General features: G+C 50.4%; 6 protein-coding genes across 6 annotated transcripts; 3 read left to right on the top strand and 3 right to left on the bottom strand.

Moving 5' to 3' along the window:
- Window positions 1-1,137: 1,137 nt before the first annotated feature.
- Window positions 1,138-2,395, top strand: L3040_000559 (uncharacterized protein; the record flags this gene model as incomplete). Its single annotated transcript, XM_007288346.2, has 4 exons — window positions 1,138-1,629; window positions 1,688-2,011; window positions 2,293-2,325; window positions 2,387-2,395. The coding sequence occupies 4 exons, from the start codon at window positions 1,138-1,140 to the stop codon at window positions 2,393-2,395; spliced, it is 858 nt and encodes a 285-aa protein (XP_007288408.2).
- Window positions 2,396-4,379: 1,984 nt separating this feature from the next.
- L3040_000560 (uncharacterized protein) lies at window positions 4,380-8,615 on the bottom strand (the record flags this gene model as incomplete). Its single annotated transcript, XM_007288344.1, has 3 exons — window positions 4,380-5,567; window positions 5,623-6,178; window positions 6,226-8,615. 3 exons carry the CDS (start codon window positions 8,613-8,615, stop codon window positions 4,380-4,382), a joined length of 4,134 nt encoding a protein of 1,377 aa, XP_007288406.1.
- Window positions 8,616-10,059: 1,444 nt separating this feature from the next.
- Window positions 10,060-13,937, bottom strand: L3040_000561 (uncharacterized protein; the record flags this gene model as incomplete). The annotated part of the gene is made up of 2 exons (XM_007288343.1): window positions 10,060-13,791; window positions 13,878-13,937. 2 exons carry the CDS (start codon window positions 13,935-13,937, stop codon window positions 10,060-10,062), a joined length of 3,792 nt encoding a protein of 1,263 aa, XP_007288405.1.
- A 612-nt stretch (window positions 13,938-14,549) lies between these two features.
- L3040_000562 (uncharacterized protein) lies at window positions 14,550-15,464 on the top strand (the record flags this gene model as incomplete). Its single annotated transcript, XM_007288342.2, has 3 exons — window positions 14,550-15,292; window positions 15,343-15,406; window positions 15,462-15,464. The coding sequence occupies 3 exons, from the start codon at window positions 14,550-14,552 to the stop codon at window positions 15,462-15,464; spliced, it is 810 nt and encodes a 269-aa protein (XP_007288404.2).
- Window positions 15,465-15,637: 173 nt separating this feature from the next.
- L3040_000563 (uncharacterized protein) lies at window positions 15,638-16,288 on the bottom strand (the record flags this gene model as incomplete). The annotated part of the gene is made up of 2 exons (XM_007288341.1): window positions 15,638-15,898; window positions 15,986-16,288. 2 exons carry the CDS (start codon window positions 16,286-16,288, stop codon window positions 15,638-15,640), a joined length of 564 nt encoding a protein of 187 aa, XP_007288403.1.
- Window positions 16,289-16,799: 511 nt separating this feature from the next.
- Window positions 16,800-21,073, top strand: L3040_000564 (uncharacterized protein; the record flags this gene model as incomplete). Its single annotated transcript, XM_066155215.1, has 10 exons — window positions 16,800-16,985; window positions 17,039-17,070; window positions 17,377-17,632; window positions 18,168-18,263; window positions 18,312-18,404; window positions 18,456-18,596; window positions 18,651-18,887; window positions 18,938-20,682; window positions 20,738-20,853; window positions 20,901-21,073. 10 exons carry the CDS (start codon window positions 16,800-16,802, stop codon window positions 21,071-21,073), a joined length of 3,075 nt encoding a protein of 1,024 aa, XP_066013256.1.
- Between the last annotated feature and the right edge of the window lie 237 nt (window positions 21,074-21,310).

The following is a 21,310-nucleotide window of genomic DNA, read 5'->3' on the forward strand; positions in this document are numbered from 1 at the left end:
GAAGGATATGACGGAGCTCGCGCTCATCCAGCTCCAGCTCAAGAGTCCATGTACAGACTGGAAGAGAATCGCCGAGGCATTCAGCTAGCCGCGAACGGACAACCGGTCAAGTCCCACGGATCCAACGCCCTACATTCCAAGATGACCAGTAAGAACCCAAACTTCAACCACAAATAATGGAAAAGTAAGATTCTATCGTAGAAGAGTACTAAGTACTCTTCATGATTGATAGGCATCATATTTGCATGACTGGGAATGGGACAGGAGGGACTGAGATACTTGAAGGTATTCGGTTCTTTAATACTGTATTTGCTATGATCCTCTACGGAGGTACAGCGTATAAGTAATTCCCTTTGTTTTGATCCACTACTCAGACTAGCTTAATCGAGCAATACCTTTACGGTCCTTCCCTTCGTGTCGCTGAACGCGATAATATGATATATATATTCGATAGAAATAAGAAACAGTTTATTCTGACATTTTATAACTTTCTTATCAGCCTCGATTATAGCCCGACAACGCTCTGGCATGCTTTCAAAAGCGCTTGAAATTCAGATTCGCCGACTTTTTCCTCAGCGATACGAAGCGAGGAATCGTAAAGGTAGGTGTTGCTTGATTAAGCTAGTTTACGGAGTGGGTCAAGAAAGAGGGAATTATTTAAACGCTGTACCTCCGTAAAAATCTTTACTTCTGCTTTGCTTCTGCTTTTCTTATGCTTTTCTCGTGCTTTTCTTATGTTTTTTTTTTGTGCTTTGCTTCTGCTTTGCTTCTGCTTTGCATTCGGAGATAAATCACATCCCAGAGCAGATCTACGTGTACTTTTGCAGCTACATTCACTCTATCCGTGCGTAATACCTCTCAAAAATCCCGAAAATTGTAAGGTGCTAGTTGCTTTCTGAATGATGTTGCATTATCATGCTGCTATCTTGGATAGCTTGTTGACAGCAAAATCATTGCCCCTTTTTAGGCTGAACTTCGGAGCAGTGTCACAGCTTCGGAAAAGGGCTCGGGTAACTACCAAGGTGACAACAACATCAAGGCATGCTTATGTAAGCAAGGCTGACAAGTTGGTGAGACTCAGCTTCAACCGACCTCGAGGTCTCTCCTTCATGCTCACATCCCGCCACAAACGATGCGATGGCACCGGTTTTGTTCACGATCCTCCGCTCTTTACGAGCGCAGCGCACTTATTCCTTTGCTCAGCGCCGAACCCTACGCCTCTGGAACACAGCCATGGGCGGCAAGTCCTCCAGATATACGAGCAGAGACATCCTGAAATTCGTGCCCGCGCAATCCCTTTATCCCACAGCCGAAAGCACTACCCTGGCGCTTTGGAAACGTCATGATAAGAAGGGAACAGAAAATCTAGGCATAATGACTATTGCTGAGTATCTGAAGCGCTTCGCACAGTCGGGGTGGATGCTCATGCCTAGAGCTGTCCCTTTGCGAGATCCCGTGGCTGAAAAGACAGGCGATGCAGTACCATCACTCGTAGGACAAGAAGCAGCAGAACAAAAGGCAACGTCACCATGTTACACATTGAAGCCGATTCGGAGTCTGCGACTAGACAACAAGGTTGCTATGAGGAAGAAAGCGAAAGGATACAAGGCCCCCCATGAATGCCACATCGTATGTGAAGATTTGCTCTACGGCATGATTCTCAAAGCTATATTGACACTCGGAACAGTCAGTACCTACCTCTATCGGATACTATGAGCTTCACATGCAGAAGATTTACGCTACCTTGCTCGCCCGCCGAAACGTCGAAGTACAAATACACCTCAAACGTAAAAAGAAAAAGGGTCGCGACCCCGCGCTTTTCGTCCAGATGCTCGCAGAGAATATACATTTGCGGCCGGACGTTATCCTTGCTGCGATGCCAGAGAAGGCAGGCATCGTGATGAATCCGCAGACCGAGTATAGCACTTCCGGGTGGGTAATGGGCCCTCCGACGGAGGGCGGAGAGCCGCCGCAAAACTTTACAGACAACTTTTACCGTACTAAGAATAAGGTAATAAGACAGTTTCCTCAGCTCGCTGAGGAATTGAGACTCCTCGACCAAGGAAGTCCTCCCGGTGAGAGTGCTTCTACTATTGCATAAAGATCAGCCAAATGAAGTCTCACTACCCAGTTACCACCCTCCGCGTACTGCAAGATTTTCCTCCTTTACCCTTATACGCCATACAAAATACCTGGGGTCATCCATATGTACCAAACATATTTATCCCTTTCAACAACCCAAATCTCTCCTATTAATTCCCACCCGCTTTCCCTCTCTTGATCTGCTCCTAGATTGAGCCCCGTCCTGTATGCGACACATTGATAGTAAGCGGTCTCCCAAGCTTTCTCCTCGCAGACTCCTCAAGCCGTTCTAACTGCTCTTTAGCCTCCTTAACAGCGCCATCCACCGCGACGCGCTCCCTCGCTTCCGTATCGTGGACAACCTGTTCCGCCATACGCGCCCTCTGGCCAATCTCGGTAGCCAGATCCTTCACTTTGTCGCCAAACATATGTTCCATCCGCTCGGCTCGGTCTCTATACTCCTCCACGCCAGTAGCGACGCTTTCTACAGCACTGTCCTTGTGCGTTTGCAAATCTTTCCCGACCTCTCGAGCTTGTTGAGCGAAGTGCGTGATCTCGGAAGCACGACGCGCGCGTAGTAATTCCCAGATTCGCCGCGGGACGACGTCCTGATGCTAATGTGCCGTCGCTATGAGCCATTGAAGTATGTGAAAGGATGTCCGTGAGATGACGGAACATGTTCAGGCTGTCGCTAGGATCAAGGTCGGGGCGGCTGAAATCATCATGTGTTGGAACAGACGAGAGATTTGATGGTGGCTCCAGATTGCCATGGTGTGTTGGGGCATGTTCGACATCTTGTGCTGGCTTCTGCTTAGTGGGAAAAGCCACCAGGAAGAGATTCTTGAGACCGCTCATTTTTGATTAGTGATACGAGTCATGCGGACAGCGAGAGAGAGATCAAGAAGCAGACCGCTGTGAGAAGAAATCACGGAGGAACTAGGAGAAAGGGAATTAAAGTCACGAGTAAACATCACAACAGCAACAGGCAACCTCGTCAGGACTCGGAAATAATCCAATAGCTGGATCGAAGGAAAGCACTGCTGAATCCTGACCGATGCGAAACGGCACATCTTGTCTGTTTTCAGCTTGCAGCCTACCTACACTATCGTCCAAAATTACCGAAGTGCTCACTTGTGGCCGAGACAATATTCTGCATACGGGCGAGAGTAAAAGGGGACTGGGGGGGTAGCAATATTCCGGCCACTTAGTAGCCCATGCTAGGATAGGATCGTGAAGATTCCGTCTTCAACGTTGTAAGCCAGCGGCAAACTCGAGGCCGAGGCTGTCGATTAGTGATGCAGCTGCAGCCCGGAAGTCGGAGGAGGCCAAACAGAGGACTGAAAATGGCCCGAGGGGCTGAACGGATGAGAGCTGACCAGGCGCAAAGCAAGGTTCATGATAAGAGATGGGGGTTATCTTCTCCGCAGCGTGTTGGTGTTGTTGTTATTCGAGGCGAGGGTTTGGAAATGATATGGAAATTTGTATTACTTTTTTTGTATTTTACTCACTCCCTCACACAGGAGTTTCAATCAAATGCAATCCAAGTGAAATTGACTTAATTCCAATGAAATACAAGTAAAAGTAAATGCGTACTCTGAATCTAAAAAAATTACAGCCGGAGCAAGCAAGCCTCTTGGCTTGAAAATGTCGTTTATTTGGGCTTAGCTTTACTTTATTTACCGTTTGATGCATGCATGTATGCATGTATGTATGTGTGTGTGTATATATGTATGTGCAGGCAAGCAGCTCCGTATTGGGAAAAAAAAAATTGAAAAATTGCCACGTCCCTTCCAAGGTCCTTCCAGGGTCAGACAGACAGACATACTGTAAATAAACCTGCCATCAGATAAGATATACCTATACCTAGACTTGAAATAATATATCCATCACGGCGACATCTGCTCTACTCATTTGAGAGGCCTTGTATGACGTCTATCGAGCTGTCCATGTCTGTCTGTGTCCGTATCCGTACCGAATTCTAGGTCTAGGTCTAGACTAGGGTAGGGAGGACCACCCAGCCACAGACAGACACCTCAATCATCTTGTTTTGGTCTTTGTGATCGATCTTCTCTATATCAATAGCTTCAAGCAAGCGGGCTCGCCACCTTGGAATTAATAGGTTTATGCTATACTCAACTCAGATCCCCCCTTCCTCCCCCCCAAAAAAGATCGGTGAGTGTAATATGAATATAGTTCATTCAACGATAAGTAAAATCCCACCTAACACGCAACACTCAACACCCGAATCCCGCGTAAAAGTACCTACACCCCCTTCCTTGTACACCCCCTTCCTAGTACTAAATCGAAATAAAGAAGCTCTTCTCCCCCTCCCTCGGCTTGACCAACGCTCGCTTAATGATAGGATCAACACAACTCACCCGAATCCTCTCCGGCGTCGCCGGACTCTCTAACCGTAGCAGCCCATCCGGCTCCCCCTCGCCATTTACCTTCTCATCGCTCCCCACCGTAGCCTTGACCCCATATTGCGCTCTCGCCGCCTTCAACGCATCGCGGATGGCAAAGAACACCGCGCTCCCCATGAACAGCGGCGGCTCGCCTACCCCACGGCTCCGCTGCACCGTCCGCAGATTCTCCCACTCGACGTCCTTAAGCAGGCTGACGTTGAACTCCTGCGGGATGTCGCGGAAGCCGGGGATCTTGTAGGCACCAGGCCCCCTCGTGGCGAGCTGGCCGGCCATAGGTCCATTGCGAAACCAGAGGCTCTCTTCTGTCGTGAAGAGGCCCATGCCCTGCACGAACGCGCCCTCGATCTGTCCGTAGTCGATAGACGGGTTGATAGAGCGGCCGATATCCATCTTGATATCTGCGCGTAGGCAGGTCCAGTCGCCAGTTAGCGTGTCGACTTCGACTTCTGCTGCCGAAACACCCTGCGTAAAGTAGTAGAACATCATGCCTGTGTTCGGGCCCCACGTATAGCCAATATCGGGCGTCTTGTAAAAACCGTTCGCAGAGAGGTTTACACGATCGAAGTAAGCGGCGCTGGCGAGCTTGCTCATTGAGGCATCTTTGCCAAATTTCTCGCGGTATGGGGCAAGGCGCTCGTTGAGCTGGGCGCAGGCGTTAAAAATCGCATAACCATTGAGATCAGATGATGCGGAAGCTGCGGTCGAGGAGGTATTTGCCACGGTATTGGTGGCTGTCTCCGAGATAAACACATCCTGCAATGGTACACCCAAAGCTTCGGCAGCGATCATTGTCATCTTGGTGTGTAGACCTTGACCCATTTCCGTTCCACCATGTGCCACGAGGACCGAGCCGTCGTGGTAGATGTGGACTAGAGCACCAGCCTGATTGAGGAAGAGCGCTGTGAATGAGATACCGAATTTGGTAGGAATGAGAGCAAGACCTCGCTTCTTCCACTTGTGTTCTGCATTGAACTTGGTGACGGCCTCTCGCCGTTCAGCGTAGTTCGACTCTTGCTTGACTTGCTGGTACATGATGGGAACGTGCCAATCCTTCAGACTCTGTCAAAGCAACTTAGTACGCATTGAGTCGCTGCAGAAGTTGAAAGTAACACACCTGATTGAAATGCGTCTTCTCATCTGGCTTGTAGAAGTTGATCTCTCGTAACTTCTCCACGGGTATATTCAAACGATCCGAAACTTCCTCCATGAATGACTCGGCGATGAAGATACCCTGTGGTCCACCAAAGCCTCTGAACGCCGTATTACTCATAGTGTTCGTCTTTGCAAGTCTACCTCGAACATGGACGTTGGGAATGAGATAGCATCCGTCAATATGAGAGAGCGCTCTATCGCACACAGCGGCACTGAGATCTTGAGTCCAGCCACCATTGCAAAAGACATCAGCATCCAAAGCTTGGAGCTTACCATCTTTGTTGACCGCAACCTTCCAGCGGGAGAGGAATGGATGTCTCTGACCAGACGTGACCATATCCTCGTCACGGTTCAGCATGCAACGAACAGGGCGACCAGCTTTCTTGGCAGCAAGAGCCACAATTCCAGTAAGCTGGATAGATCGAGTCTCCTTGCCCCCAAAGCCACCACCAAGACGCTTGACCCTTGAAACGACTTTGTTAGCAGCAACGTCGCAGACCTGGGCTACATAGGTTTGTCTGGTGCATGTTAGCAGTGACCATATGCAATCAGAAGTAAGGCTCACGTCTCGGTAGGGTTCTGAGTACTTGCAAAGATCTCCATCTCACCATCCTCAGGTTTCGGCACGGCAACGACGGCATTCGTCTCAAGGTAGAAATGCTCCTGTCCACCCATCCTGGTCACTCCCGTAAATACATGGTCCGCTTTCTCAAACGCCTCCTCCGTGTTTCCCTTATTAATGTACCGGTAATGTTGAAAGAAGCTCTCCTTTTCGATAGCCTCCTCAATGGTGAAGATAGCAGGCAACTCCTCATACTCAACCTTCACAAGTCTAGCTCCCGCCGACGCATGCGCAGCACTGTCAGCAAGCACGATTCCGATCGGTTGGCCAGCAGTGAAGACCTCATCGACCGCGAAGAATGGTTCATCGCAGACAGGCGCACCCCAGTAATTCGCCTCAGGCGATGGCATGTCTGTATGATCTACATAATTTACGACACCAGGAGCCTGTAATGCCAAATCTGAATCAACAGAAAGGATCTTGGCGTGTGCTTTAGTAGATAGGACGAGGCAGCCATACAGCTCATTCTTCTGGACGGGGATGTCGTCGGTGTACTGAGCTTCTCCTGTGGTCTGCTTCAAAGCCGCAACATGAGGATTTGCCTTTCCAAGTATATTTTGCTGGTACGCGATAGTCGCGGCACCATCCTCCTTGCCCATCGAGATTGATCTCTCAATCTCGGCAATAACCTCTTGATCCAACTTCGCACCTTTGACGTCGAGCTTGGAGAGGACTTCCTGGTAAAAGCGATAGAAAAAACCAAGAGCGAGAGACTTGCGATAGGTGGCCATGCCACCTGGAACGCCAAAGCGGAGATCAAAATCTTGTTCCAGCGCATTCATGGTTCCCTCAAGCGTTGCCGGATCTGTGAAAGACTTACCCACGAGGTAAGCTCCAGCATTCTCAGCAGCGACAGTTGTAGGAGCCATGCCGCCATAAGCGAGAACGGCACTCTCTACTACATGTGAATCGCTAAGCGAAACCCGAAGGGCAGCATTGACAATGGCAATATCATCGTCTTTGCGCTTCGACTGCTTGTATGCCTGGAAAAACTCGCCTTTCTCACTTGTCACAGGGATCCGAATGCTCGCGATGATTGCAGTTGGGGGCAGCGCAGTCGTCCGGTACCCCTTGAAGAACTGCGACATCGGGATTTCAGTCTCCTCTCCTTGGGACTTAGCCAATATAGTGGCATTAGATGCCACGAAGACAGGGTTGAGATCCGAGATTGGAGAGGCAGTCGCAAGATTACCAGCTGGCGTTCCAACATTTCTGATTTGACGACCAGCAAAGTACTTCAGCTGCTTATGGATTGCAGCGAAAACCTGGCCTCTCACTGGGCCATAGTGCTCGACAGCTTTAAGAGCAATGGCCTCCAAATCGGTAAGGATGACATTACCACCTATCTCTAAGTGATCATCATTGAATGTGAACTGCCGCAACTCAGGGATATCACCAACAAATACGGAAGCTGTATACTGCATGCCCTTGAACTTGATCTCGATTTGAGTTTCGGTAGAGCCGCCTATGATCTTCGCAGAGGGGTAGACGCTTTTGATTTCCAAAAGCTGTTCCAAAGTGACAGGCCGATACCACTTCTTCCTCTTGTTGCCAAGCGCCAAAGGTCTGAACTCGTGCCTGGTAAGAGAAGGTGGGAAAATAAGCTCGGTGTCTGGGTTGTACTCGATGAATCCGGGAGGCGTGAAGCGCTTGATAGGCTGGTCGTCCTTGAACCCATCCTTACAGCATGCTCCAGCTCCGCTCCCCTTGTCCATACAGCACCCACTACCACCACCATTCGCCTTCGCCTTCCCACAAGACTTGTTTGCGCTAAATGTCTGCGCAGCGTCTAGAATAGGGCGGTACCCGGTACATCTGCACAGATTCCCATCGAAAGCCTCTTCCACATCGTGCTCAGAAGGATTCGAGTCGTTTCTCAGCAAAGCATAGAGACTCATGACGATTCCAGGGGTGCAGAATCCACACTGGCTACCATTTCCCCTCGCGATGCGCTCTTGTGTGGGATGCGGCCTCTTTGTGTTCCCAATACCCTCGATCGTAATGACATGCTTGCCGTCCACACTGACCAGCGGTGCGAGACAGGCGTTTACGCTGGCATGGTAAATTTTCTTTGTCGTAGGGTTGTATTGCGAAACCACCACAGTGCAGGCTCCGCATCCTCCCTCTGCGCATCCTAGCTTGGTGCCTGTGAGGCCGATGCCACGCAGGTATTCGAGCAGGGTGGTTTCGGGGTCGAATTCGCCAAGGATTACTCGTGTGCCGTTAAGGTAGAAGCGGAGGGTATCGTCGTAGGTGGTTGTAACTGAGGAGAGGGAGCAGGTGGCGGAGTTTGGTACCGCGGGTTCTGGTGACAACACTGCGCTCGGCGCCATCGTAAATGGTGGGGGAGAAAGCCTCGGATTGATCGCTGGCAGCTCTTATTGATCTTTGAATATCTATTCAGCGGATGCCAGGCAGAAATATCGGGAAGAATCCGAGTGAAATGATATCAACGAGGCGGATGGGGGCAACGAGACCGACTTTCTCGGTTGGCATAAGCTGTAGCCGACTACCTACAACGACCACCCGTAAACAAAAAGACGGGAGGAAAAAGCAGAGAATTGAAAAAGGACAGATATCGAACGGAAGAAAGGAGACTTCTCTTCTCTTTAGTCTTTAGATATCTCAATTCAAGACCGGGCCACAGCCGGCGGCGGCGTCTGTCGGAATCAACAGTATCCCTGGTCTGGTTGAGGGCTTCGATGGAGCTCGCCGTAGCGGGGGAGGGGGGGAGGGTGGGGGCTCAATTCGAAAGGGGGAAGAAATGTGAATGTACGGTAATGAACAATCCAACCCACCTTGTAAACAAACAAGACCTTCTCAGCTATTGATTGACATGAATACAAGAAAGCAACAGCAAGCAGGCTCATAAAAATTGATTGCGGTAAAAGTAAGAAGTAACGAACATTAGAAAGACTTTCCAAGAGAGTCTCCTCCGCAGCTTTACGATAAGTAGTAGGTAGATAAGTAGATGAGCAGGCGAGCTCCGACAACCTGGACAGACGAATGAGCAGTCGCAAAATATAAACAAGCATTGAATGCGATCGCATCTCGTGATGTTTGGTAGAGGTGAGCATGGGATGGTTGGATCACGTCCAGAAAGCAACACGAACTTATCGGCCCCTAAACTTCTAAACTTGTAAAAGATAGAAGAAAAAAACCAAAAACAATCCCCCCCAACCCCTCAAAGAATTGAAAAATAATTGTAAAAAAAAAGAAAAGGCAAAACTCAACTGGAAGCTCATATCATCGGATAGGGGAGATGATATAAGGTTCCAGCTTACAAACCTAATTTAATAGGTTTTCCGGTATGGCAAAGTCTCACGCGAATCTACACCAACTGGTCAGGAACTTGGAGGTTGGAGCAGAGCGGCTAAGCCGCTGAGCCATCGCCCCGAGTCCCGCCAGTTGATGGAAGACAGGACCATAAGTGGCTTATATCAAGCAGGAGAAAAGCTTTCGAGGCGGAAGTCGAGAAAGGCCCGGGAGGAGGAGTCCCAACTTTTCTTAATCAGATCATGGATTCACGGAACTTCGGATAGCCACGAATATAATGAGTTATGGGGTGCGATATGACCTGGAAGCTTTGTGCTACAGTGTTTACCTACCGAGCAGACTGTGCAGTCTACCAAGCAAGCCGACAACTAATCCTCATTGTATGTTCTACGTCCGCGTCATCGTCGTATGAATAAGAAAAATGGAAGATCCAGTTTTATGTGAAAAGCTCCTTTTATTTTAACGCCATGTGTTACTCCTACCCAGTAACTGAGCCAAGTTTTACCTCCGACCTCGTCCCCTGGGTGATTTCATGACCCGACCACCTGCTCTACCTTCTCTCGAGCCCCCTCTCGAGCCACCTCTCGAGAACCCACTACCATCCCCATGTCTCTTCTCCTCACCCAGCCCTCTTCTCCCATTCGTAATCCCACCACGACCTCCTCTCCCCCTATCGCCTCCTCTTCCTCGACCCGTGAGACTACCCCTCGAGCTCCCTCCGATAGTCTTCTTGATAGCCTTGACCTCGTCTTCGTCAAGGTCCATCTCCTCATCCTCATCCTTGGCCCTTTTATTCGAGAACTTAAGTCTGCCACCACGTCCCCTCTGCACCGCATCCCGTCCCTTGATAGCCTTCACGTAAGCACCCACACCCCCTTCGTCCTCATCCACTTTCTCGCCAGGGGCGATAAGAACCATCGGGTCATCCTCATCGTCGCTATCGCCACCAAGCAACAGTTTGCCATCCAAATCCATCCTCGCCTTCGTTCTAACCATGGCTCGCTGTTTAAGCGGTTTGGTAGACGAGATGTTGGCAAGTGCTTTCCGATCTAGAAGATCAAGCGGCTCGTCCTCATCTTCCACGATGTAGGTGTTGCCGCCCTTCTTAGCGGCTTTCCTGCTCTTGCCCAAGACTTCATTGTCAGAGACATCCGAGCCATCTGAATCGTTATCGCTGCCATGTAACGCCTCGTCGTACTCGGACTCGAAGCGCCCCTTTCTCTTTACACATTCGTCGTCGTTTCCCTCGCCTGCAGCTTTCGCGGCGTCCTTGTGACGCTTGTTGCGCTCCTTGGTCTTGCGGATGTTGGAGATGAGCTTCTTGTCTTCTTCGGGGCAGTACTTGTTCACGATTTCAACGCCAAAGCGGCGGATCATGCGCTCCAGGATGTGCTTGACCTTGGCTCTGAAATGGGCTTTGTGTTCGTGACTCCATACCATCAGGTTCGGCACAAGAGTCTGGAGTCTGGGTACCATCATGTCGGTGGGCAAACTGATGATGCAGACTTTCACGAAACCAAGCACGCTGCGTACGATCTCACGGTTGTTGGATGTGAGGAAGAGGTCCATCGTCTCGACAAGACCTGCGATTGTTTCTTGTTGGAGCGATTCACGGAAATGGTAGAGGATTCGGGTCAGGGCTGTGATACAAGCCGAGTTCATGTGCGGCGTGCTACCTCCGAGACCAGCGCCGACCATGGTGAAGTATTCTTCGAGGGTGGCGGGAACGGGAGGCGTGTCGTCGGGCATATGTGCTACCTTGTCATTTTGGATCATGGCACCGGTTGCGTTGGCGATCTTCTCGCCCATGAGGACGAGGAGATCGAAAGCGGCTGTGCGGGCTTTCTCGTTGACTTCCTTGCACGAGATGACGACTTCGGCGAGGATACCAGGGATAAAGTGGAGCGAGTCGTTGGGGAGGAAGGGAATGAGAGTTGAGATTGCAGTGAGTCTGTCTCGCTTGGCTGGAGCGGAAACTTGTTCAGCGCTGTTTACGAGAAGTTGTTGGAGCTCTTCATTTCGTTCGCTGAGAGCTTCTTGGCCTACGGGGGATTCAGCAAGTCGAGGAATGAGCTTGTAGGCCTTCTTCTGCAGTTGAGGATCGTCATCCTTTGAAATAATTACGGAGGCGATGTTGAAAAGAGGGACGAAACTTTCTCTGGGTAGGTATATCGAGATTGTAATGACCAAATCCATGAGAGTGTGACTTGTAGGGGGCATCTTATCTGCAGAATTTTGCTGCTTCTGCTTCTGTTTTTCGGCCTGTGTCTGTACTCCACCTTCCGTGAGAGAATTCTCGAGCATCTTTGTGAGTGACTCGAAAGTATTCATGAGCTCAGCAGATGGTACAATACTCAGGTATGAATTTATAGATCTCAGAATATATCCTCTGTGATGTGGCAAGGTCTTGCTGTAGACATTGAACAGTACTGAGAGCATGTTGCTGGCAAATTTTGATAGGTGGTCAAGATTCTTTTGAGCCGTGGCCTTGGAGACTCGGCTTTGTAGCACGAGATCCTCCTCTTCCTCAATTGCAACAATGGCATGGTTGGAGTCTACCAATAATTGGAGACCCTTACAGATATCGGTACGCAAATCAGCTTGTTGGTACAGCAAGTTCGCCAATAACTCGGCAAATGACTGATCGAAAGCTTCGGTTAGATCCAGAGGCAAATCGCAATACCCTGGCAAAATTGCCCATATCTGCTGCACAACCGTCTCGAACAGCTTAATCTCCATGGTCTTCTCAGCTTCGCCATGAGCAAGAACCCTCGAGAACATGACCTCACTGAGAGGAACGCACTCGGATCTGAAGTGTTGGAGGTTGGTATTGCTAACGAAGTCTCGTAGAATAGGTAACATCCAAGCACGTCCTGGTTGTCCAGCTCTTGGCTTAGCGAGATTCAGGGGCAGGATCTCGAGAACGCGCTCAGGGCCCATCGCTCGAATGGCCTTGCCAATGATTTCATTTGCCTCTGCCTTGCCGGTGAATGACTCGTTTCCACGAAGCTCGCCGATCGTCCTGACAACATCGGCCAGAATCGGGTCTGCTCGCCATCGCAGGCCGTCGAACATGGCACCCATGACATTGAACGTCTCCATCCATGCCGACTGGTATTTGACGCTCAGTAGATCCATCGCTGCCTTCGCTAGCTTTTCCAAAACCTTCTCATCGAATATCGAGGGGTCCAGTAGAACAGAGTCTGGTATGCAGTTCGCCATGAAAGAAACAAGACATTCGGACGCGGAGACTCGAATGTTGTGCGCGGGCGACGCTAAGAATCCAGAAATCATGCTGAACAACTCTGGGAGTTTTTGAAAAGTCTCCTCTGGCTCAATCTGCGCAGAAACATCATACCCTCTGGAAATTACAGCGATCCATGGGGGGAGCAGCTGCGAATCGTTTTGAGATGGTCGGAGCTCTGAAATGACTTCTAGAAGGCGAGGAAGTTTCGAAGACGATGTCTCATCCGCCATTCCCTCGAAAATTATTTCGAAAACCTCAAACGCGGCCATAGTCATGTACTCGTGGGACGACTTCGAAATATTGAGCAGCACTTCGCACAGCGACTCGATTTTCTTGGCCGGCCATCCACCTGAAGCCGATGCTACCGTCTTCACTAATTGCAGGGCATGTATCAATGCTGGCTCGTGGTCCGCGGTTTCGCTTTTCTTCTGCTTCTTCACTTGTCTCGACTGCGCAACAAGATCACTCAGACTCTTCAATGAAGTCTCCGCGCACATATCCGCCGCCGGATGGTCCAAGGAGACGCTCGGAGGGGGGTTCTTCAAGACCTTCATAATGGCATCTTGCGCCCGCTTTCTAATCTTCGGTCTATGATCCATCGCCAGGTTCAGAAGTCCAGCTACAGCCCGTCGAGGGCCAATCTGTGTATGTGACAGTTCCCACGCCGCCGAGTCTTGCGCTACTAACAGAGATTCGAGACATCCTATCGAGGGTCTGAGCAGCGGCGCATCGGCTTCAGGGAGAGTCAAGGCCGGGGCGAGGTTCGTAAGGATTTGGGAAAATTTTGACTGGAGGAGAGGCGGCGGGGCATATGGGGTAACGACATCGAGGAGGTAGACGACTGAGGTCGCCAATTCTTTATTCACGCCGGCACTGGAAGTCGCCTTTCCGAGTAAGGCGAGAAGTCCTGCGAAATAGCCAGTCGGGGTTTGTGCCGTTTTTTGATCTTTAAGGATATCTTCCAGAGAGGAGAGGACAATACGGGTCTGCGAGTAGGGTTTATCAACATATATTTCTTTTTGCCCACCAAAGCTTGACTTGACCAGGCGAGAAAAATGTAAGTTTATTTTACCTGCTGCTGACTCTGAAGCTTTGGCGATCGGATCTTGTCGAGCTTCTCTTCGAGAGACATTGTGAAGAAGTGTATGGGCTCTTTGCGCCGTGCTGGGAGAAGTAAAAGAATCAAGTCGCTTCCACAAAATTGGAAAAAAGTTTATCGGCATGGATGGCATCGATAAGGGGATGGGAGCCGGGGGCACTTATCCCCATATGGCCTTAGCGGCAGACTCTGCCCTAAGAGACGAAATCGGACTCGTACTCGTATTGCGGCTCGAATTCGGATTCGGATTCGGACTCGTATTTGGAATTTTGCTCCTGTCCTCAAGTACTTTGGGAAAGTTTCCTCTCTGATCATATCAAACTATCTCGCTCTCTCACTCAAGTCTCGTTTTCAACCCGTCCTATCCTGTGTGTACCTGTTTTTTAAAAGTATCACTTCGTTGTAATCTTTGGCTGCATTGCACTGCACTTTTTCCATCTTGAAGTCTCTCTTTGACATTTGTTCCCCCCAAAATCCTTATCGCGCGCTCTCTCTCTCTTTGATCATACCATTACGACACCATAACATACTCTCCTTTAGCTATCTCGCGGCGCCTTGCAGTATCCTGGTCTCAGGCCATCGTCCTCCGTCCTCCATCCTCCATCCTCCATCCTCGTTCAACCACCTCCATCCGGCCCAGCCATCATGCGCTTCTCAACAGTGCCCCTCCTGGCGCTGCCAGTCCTCGCTGCGGCGCAAGAATCACCTCTAGAACAGGCCAAAGCTCAAGCTGAATTCTGGTACAACCAAGTCTCCGCAAAGCTCTCCACTTTCTCGTCCTACATCCCCAAAGCAGACAAGGCGCATTCCCCTCACATTGGGTCCGAGGCCGCTGTTAGAGCTGGAGGCAAGACTCTCAACATCCTGACCTTGAATCATTGGGAAGAGACCATCCGATCAAGCGTCACGCCCGAGAGTACCACCCCCGAGGAGTGGTGGGTTTTGATCACCGGGGGGAACAAGACTTGCTTCGGCCAGTGTGGTCAAATCGAGGACGCCTTCAACGAGACAGCAGCTCTTTGGTCTCTTCACCCCACCGCTCCTCACTTGGGATACTTGAATTGTGAGAATCAGCCAGTACTCTGCAATGCTTGGTCTGCTGGTCCTCCATCGCTGTTCTTCTTCGAGGTTCCGCCCAAGCCCGCGCCAGTTATCCAGCGGTCCAGGAGATTGAATACCACCACTACCGAGGTCAAGACCTTCACTGATCTCCTCTCCAGCCAGTCGTATAAGAGTTTGCCGGTTTACGAGGGTGTCTTCCAGCCCTTTGACGGATTTTTTGCCCAGTATGGTCTTGCTATCCCTTTGGGATACTTCTTCTGGGTCTTTGCCGTCATTCCGAATTGGATGTTTATGATTGGTATTTCATTCATGAGCAGAAGCGTCATGTTAGCAGCATCCAGTTCTGAGTAGCCGTGGGTATACTGACAAGAAACAGGGGCAACAGAATGGCACCTCCTCCAAACAGAGCTGCACCACCAGCTGGAGCCACTCCTCGTCGTGTAAGTCTTAGTAGTATAATTATATGCAAATTCAAGGGAACTAAGATACGACTAGTAAATCCTCAAACGATTTCTTCTTCAGTTTGAAAGGGACGAGAGTAATAAGACAGAATCGAAAGTTTCATATCAGGGTTCTGGGCAAAGATCATATAGCTTTCCATAATATTTAGCCAGGGTATCTACAACTTTTAAACTCCAACAATGCTGTAGAAAATTCAAGCGTTCTCCGCTTCACTTCTTGTCGCATGTATCCTCCATCCTTTTTAAGCCGTCCAAAACCTGCTCCCTCAAATGCGCATTCGCAAGCCTTCCAAACCGTAGATCGCTCAACCCACCTACCGTCCTGCGCATCTCTTCTAACAGCGCCTCCGCCTCTTCGTCTAGCCGCCTGATCCCATCCTCGACGTCTTCCACTGCCTCCTGCAGTTCTGGTAAAATCGAAATCAAAGTATGAGGTTTGGAGATCGGCAGATTAGAAGTCGCCCCGAACAGCTATCCGACGATCGATCACTCAGTCAAAGGAATCCGAAAATGACTAGGAAGGCAAAGGAAGGTGTGAATACTAAAAACAGAACATACAGCCTTCTCAATCTCCACCTCGTCATCGCCCTCCTCCCTCTCTGCGTCCCGGCGCGCTCGAACCACCGCCCTTCGCTGCGCATTCCCCCTCCTAACCTCCTGAGCAATGTTCTTCGCGACGGTATCGGCGATGCGCGCACGCTGGTGCTGTAGGTCACGATAGAGGGCCTTGATCTGCGGGGAGGACTGCTGCTTCTGAGCGCGCGGGAACAGCGCGGTGAATGCTGGGAGGGTGGCGATTGTGGGGAGGGGAGCTGGAGGGAGGAGGAAGGTCGCGAGGATGGTTTGTTCGGTCGCTGCCATTGTTGTGTAGGGATGGAGGGTCCTTAGTGAGGTGTACTTGGTGGAATTGAGAGGAGGTGGTGGTTGTAGGCTCAACTCGGAGGCGTTGGTATAGTATGCTTGTGTGCAGCAGCTAGATGGTAGGTGGTCAGGCCACTTGAATTAAAGGCAATTGAATTGATTGAGACAGACGAGAAGAGAGTCCTGTTTGCGAAAATGACGTCGATGAAGGTTTAAATGAATGGTAAGTAAATACTTGTTGACTTCGGGTGTTGATATGGGTTTTTTTCCCCCGAAGCTGAAAGGGAGACGCGACATTTGAACGTGGTCACGCTACCCTGCAATGATCCTTCCTTCGCTTGAAAGCATTAACGACCAGCCTCTCACAGGAACAGCAAGTAAACACCCGTGGGCAATCTTTTCTCCCTTGGTCACTCAGATCTTGGATAGCCTTACCTCGACTTCCTTTCTCATCGCATCGCATCTCATCACAACTCAACTCAACTCAACTCAACTCTGCCCTTCTCTTACCATGGCCCCCTCAAAGGCCGCAGCGGCAGCCGCAGCCTCCCTCTTCGCCAAGGACGAGAAGGTGTTGTGTTTTCATCACGACATGCTGTATGAGGCCAAGATCCTGGATGTCAGAAAGACGGACGAGAAGGATGGTGAGCGGGCCAGCTGGCAGTACAAAATTCATTACAAGGGATGGAAGAACACGGTATGTTCTTTCTCCTTTCCTTGTTCGATAAAGTGTGGTATTGTTGGCGGCAGTGCTGGGGCTCTTTAGCTGATAATTCTGTGTAGTGAGTACAATGCAAAGCATGCCATTTAATACTTTAGATATCTGTATCCCGAGGCGTGCCAGAGCTCCAGGCCCTTGGTACTTTCCCGAGTGGGAAAGGGAAGGGGAAGGGGAAGGGGACGGAAATCACGGGTTATCTTACATCATCACCCCATCTACTTCCTTCTTCCTCACCGACTCCTCCAGTCCAGTTCGGATCAGCTTCAACTTCAACTTCAACTTCAACTTAGGTCATCATCGGCCATCACTTTCACCCTCCAAATTCCATCTTTTAACAACCTATACTGACCGCTCCTCCACCCCGTAGCTGGGACGATTGGGTCCTGCAAGACCGCATCCGCAAGTTCACCGATGAAAATAAAGAGATGGCTGCCTCGATGCACAACCAGATGAAGCAGCTGCGCAATCCGGCTCCCAAGACGGCGGCCGCGAAGAGAGGAGGTGGTCGTGCTAACGGCAGCGATTTCAGCTCCGCGAGGGGCAGCGAGGAGAGACATGCGAGCGTGGCGACCCAGGGTGTTAGAGGAGGCGCGAGAAGACATCGGGATTATGATCTTGAGACTGTATGTTTGAACCCCCTTTCTCATTATGTTGTGAACTTTCATTGTCTTTATTTTTGGCGTTTGAGGTGTGTTTTTATTGTGATGCTTTGAGGTGAGATGTTGGGGTGTCTTTGGAGGGATAAAGTGGAGGGGACCTTTCTTTTTACCTCCCCCCTTTGGCTGCCATTTGCTTCTATCAACGTCTTTCATCCTGGATAGCCAGAGAAGATGCGTTTTCTTTGGCGACTAGGGCCTAGGGAGGCATTGTTGGGTCTCTGCTGGAAATCGCTGGAAACGATATCACGTCGAAGAGCTTCTACAGAACTGTTCGGGAGCGGTGGCTATGCCAATCAATCTTTGATCAACCCTGCCACACCTCCTGTGTGATAGAGCTTGCTGCTATCAAAAAACTCCTGCAACAGGATGAGGATGATCATCCAAAGCTTGTTCATCGTCCACTGAAGCTTCAGCCGACTGCGTCTGAAATCTGCATCCATCTTTCGGCTGCATTATCAGAACGCAACATCAGCTGGAAATCAGCTCGCCACACGTGAAGCAACGAACCACGATGTCTAGCTCCAGCTTGGGCGATCTGGACTATGACTCTGATACCACGGTATCCGAGGACTGGGAGTCCATATACCACCCCTATGTAAGTCACCCCAATACCAATGCTGTATCGCCAACCTAATAATCGTAGGACTGCGAGCGTGGATACCATGATAACCCGACATTATCATCCAGCCTCTTTGGTTTGTATGGCATGATCATCAAGAGCGAGCAGGCCTCATTCGTGAGCATGCCTTCCCAAGTTGCTTACCAGCTTCGTCTGACAAACTGTCAGTCTCTGGAAGATGATATTTCAAAGATAGCTTGGGGTCGCAAGCGTGTTAGAGAGGATGCGATGGAGCCGGCTTCTGCGAAGAGAACGCCCGCCTCACCATCGATGAAAATCGCAGAAAAGCAGATGCAGGATTGTGCAAACGTAGGTTTCTTATCTTTCGTCAATACCAAGCTCAAACTAACTATGAATTGCTAGTTAAGCGCTATGCGACTAGCCTCCTCAATTTCTGGCGGGGGGGTGGCAACTCGTTTTTGGTGGGATCGTGGTGCATGCCCGAAGACGACGTCCACCACCCAAACCCGAGCACAAAAACCTCGCCACGGATTCTTCCTCCCCCCTTCTTCATCAACAGCATCGGTCCTTCTAAACTTCCTCGCTGCTGAGGCCGTACCAAAACAAACTGCTGCGCATACTGTAACTACACCCAATTTTGTAAGATGAGGCCACTCTATCCTGGGTACTTTGCTCATGCGCATTTTCAGGACTTTGCGGATATGCTACGACGGATGGTTCGACTTGTCGTTAGCCCCAAGGGCTATCGCGGGAATACAACGGCGCCTACACCGGCAAAGTCGCCAGAGGTACCAGGTACATTACGGAGGTGCTCAGCTCGAGTCCGTGGAGCCCAGGCGCTCGCGTCGAAATATACCACCAGGTCCGCCCAGGTTGCTCCTACTCCTCAAACCATGTCTAAATCTACTCCTCATACTTATCCTGATATGCCGGTGGCAACATCTGCACCACCACCCCCACGAATTCTCTTGCGAACCAACACCCCCCCGGAGGTGAAGGCGAAGCTGGCGGCTGCCCTGATGCGACGCAAGCTTTTGGGCCCTTTGGAGACCCCGGCTCCACAGCGTAAAGCCTCTCATGATATCGCCAAGCTAGTCGACATGAAGGACACTACCGCTACGCAATTTGCTGTCCGCACGGTGAAGAGGAGGAGAGTGTCACGTGACTCAACCAAAGCAAGCGGACTCGATTCGGCAATATTCACCCCGTCAATGGCATATTCCTCAAAGAGAAAGGCTTCGAATTTTGAGGTGCACAACAACCAATCTGACCATACAACAACCTCCAAAATGCCTCAGTCAAAGAAACCTCGCCTTTTCGAACCCGAACCCGAGCCTGAACCAGATACCAAGATCGAGGTCGAAGACGAGGATCAGACTGAAGATGAGTATCGATTCGAAGACGAGGACCAGATCGAAAATGAGGTCGATGAAGTCGTTGAGCCCGTCCTTGCTACAGGTGGCACTCGCTCATCTCGTGCTGCTCGCAGAAGTGGCGCAGAGGGTTCCGATTTCGTCTTCGCCGAACTTGTACCTAGCGGCAAATCGAGACGCAAGCCATTGATGTCCTGGAGCGACCCGAAGAGCAAGGATTGGGACCCAATCCGAGTTCTCAACGACGACAGCTTGCTTGCCCCCGATAGTCTTCTCCGTCTCCCCCCCAAGAACTTCACCTACATCGACAACAACGGCAAGCTCAGAGAACCACCAAAGTACCATGCACCAAAGCCAAAGCCAGCCACCGCTGCTCCGCACCCGCAACTCCAATACCACACCAAGAACGGAACCGCATCCAACCGTCGCCACTACGAGGGCAGAAAACGCCATCATGTCTTGCCTACCGTGGGAGGGATCGATATTCCAGAGACCGGAAGTGGATGGAAGCCCGGTGGTCTATTCAGAGGAAGACGTGCTCAACACATGAAAGCACTCACGGCCAACGCTGAAGCCGGGGTTGATACTCGTGCCCCTGTAGTCCAGGAGACGGATGATGATAGTTCATTTCTGTCCTTGCCTCCTTCATCTACCCCTCCTTACTCGTCAGATGACAAGGCTTTAATCCCAAACTTGTTGCCAGAGACTGTACCCAGCTTTGCCAAGCGCTACCAAGGTTTCATGAAACACATCGCTCGGAACGTGCTGACAATTCACAAAATTGATCAGGAGGAGAACTTCCAAGCCAGACCCACAGTTCAACTCTCAATTCCAGACCACATTAAGGCCATCCTCGTTGACGACTGGGAGAACGTCACCAAGAACCAGCAACTCGTCCCGATCCCCGCTCAAGTCTCGGTCAATGAAATTCTCGACGACTACGCCGAATACGAGTCCGCCAGACGCCAAGAAGGTACCGTTCAGGGCGATCTGCTCCCAGAAGTCGTCAGTGGTATGAAGCAGTACTTTCGGCAATCTCTGAGTCGCATTCTTCTTTACCGGTGAGAACTCCACGCTCAATTTCTGGTAAATTTTGAGGCTGATCAGACCAATCAGATTCGAGCGTATCCAGTATACAGAGATTCGTGAGAGTTTCGTTCCCAAGGACGGCGATTCTGCAGGAAGAGATGTTGGCGATGTATACGGTGCTGAACACTTATGCCGTCTCATTGGTAAGTGCTCTTCCTGATTCATCGTCCAAAATTAATAGTTTCTCCAGTCGCTCTCCCCGAACTCATCGCTCAGACCAACATGGATGCCCAGTCTGTCAACCGTCTCCGCGAGGAACTCACCAAGTTGATCATATGGCTCGGCAAGAACATCCCCAAGTACTTCGTCAAGGAATACGAGACCCCCGGTTCGGAATACGTCGAGAAGGCGCGCCTCGTATAGGTGGTCTACGGTCGAGGATGGTATGCATGGAGAATGGAGAATGGCGTCACATCTTTTCTGGTAGCGGCCGACCAAATTTATTTGCTTGTATGTACAACAGAGATGCTTTTGTCTATTTCTGATCTGCGGGAGTCTTCTACAGCAGGATTCTCCATGGGTTTCTTGACGAGGACGCCTAACGTGGAAACTATCGTAGGCACTACAGGCACTAATAATTGAATTACTTTTATCACATTT

Source organism: Drepanopeziza brunnea (genome assembly GCF_022702325.1).
Source record: "Drepanopeziza brunnea f. sp. 'multigermtubi' strain 214-2 chromosome Unknown ctg1, whole genome shotgun sequence".
Classification (NCBI taxonomy): domain Eukaryota; kingdom Fungi; phylum Ascomycota; class Leotiomycetes; order Helotiales; family Drepanopezizaceae; genus Drepanopeziza; species Drepanopeziza brunnea.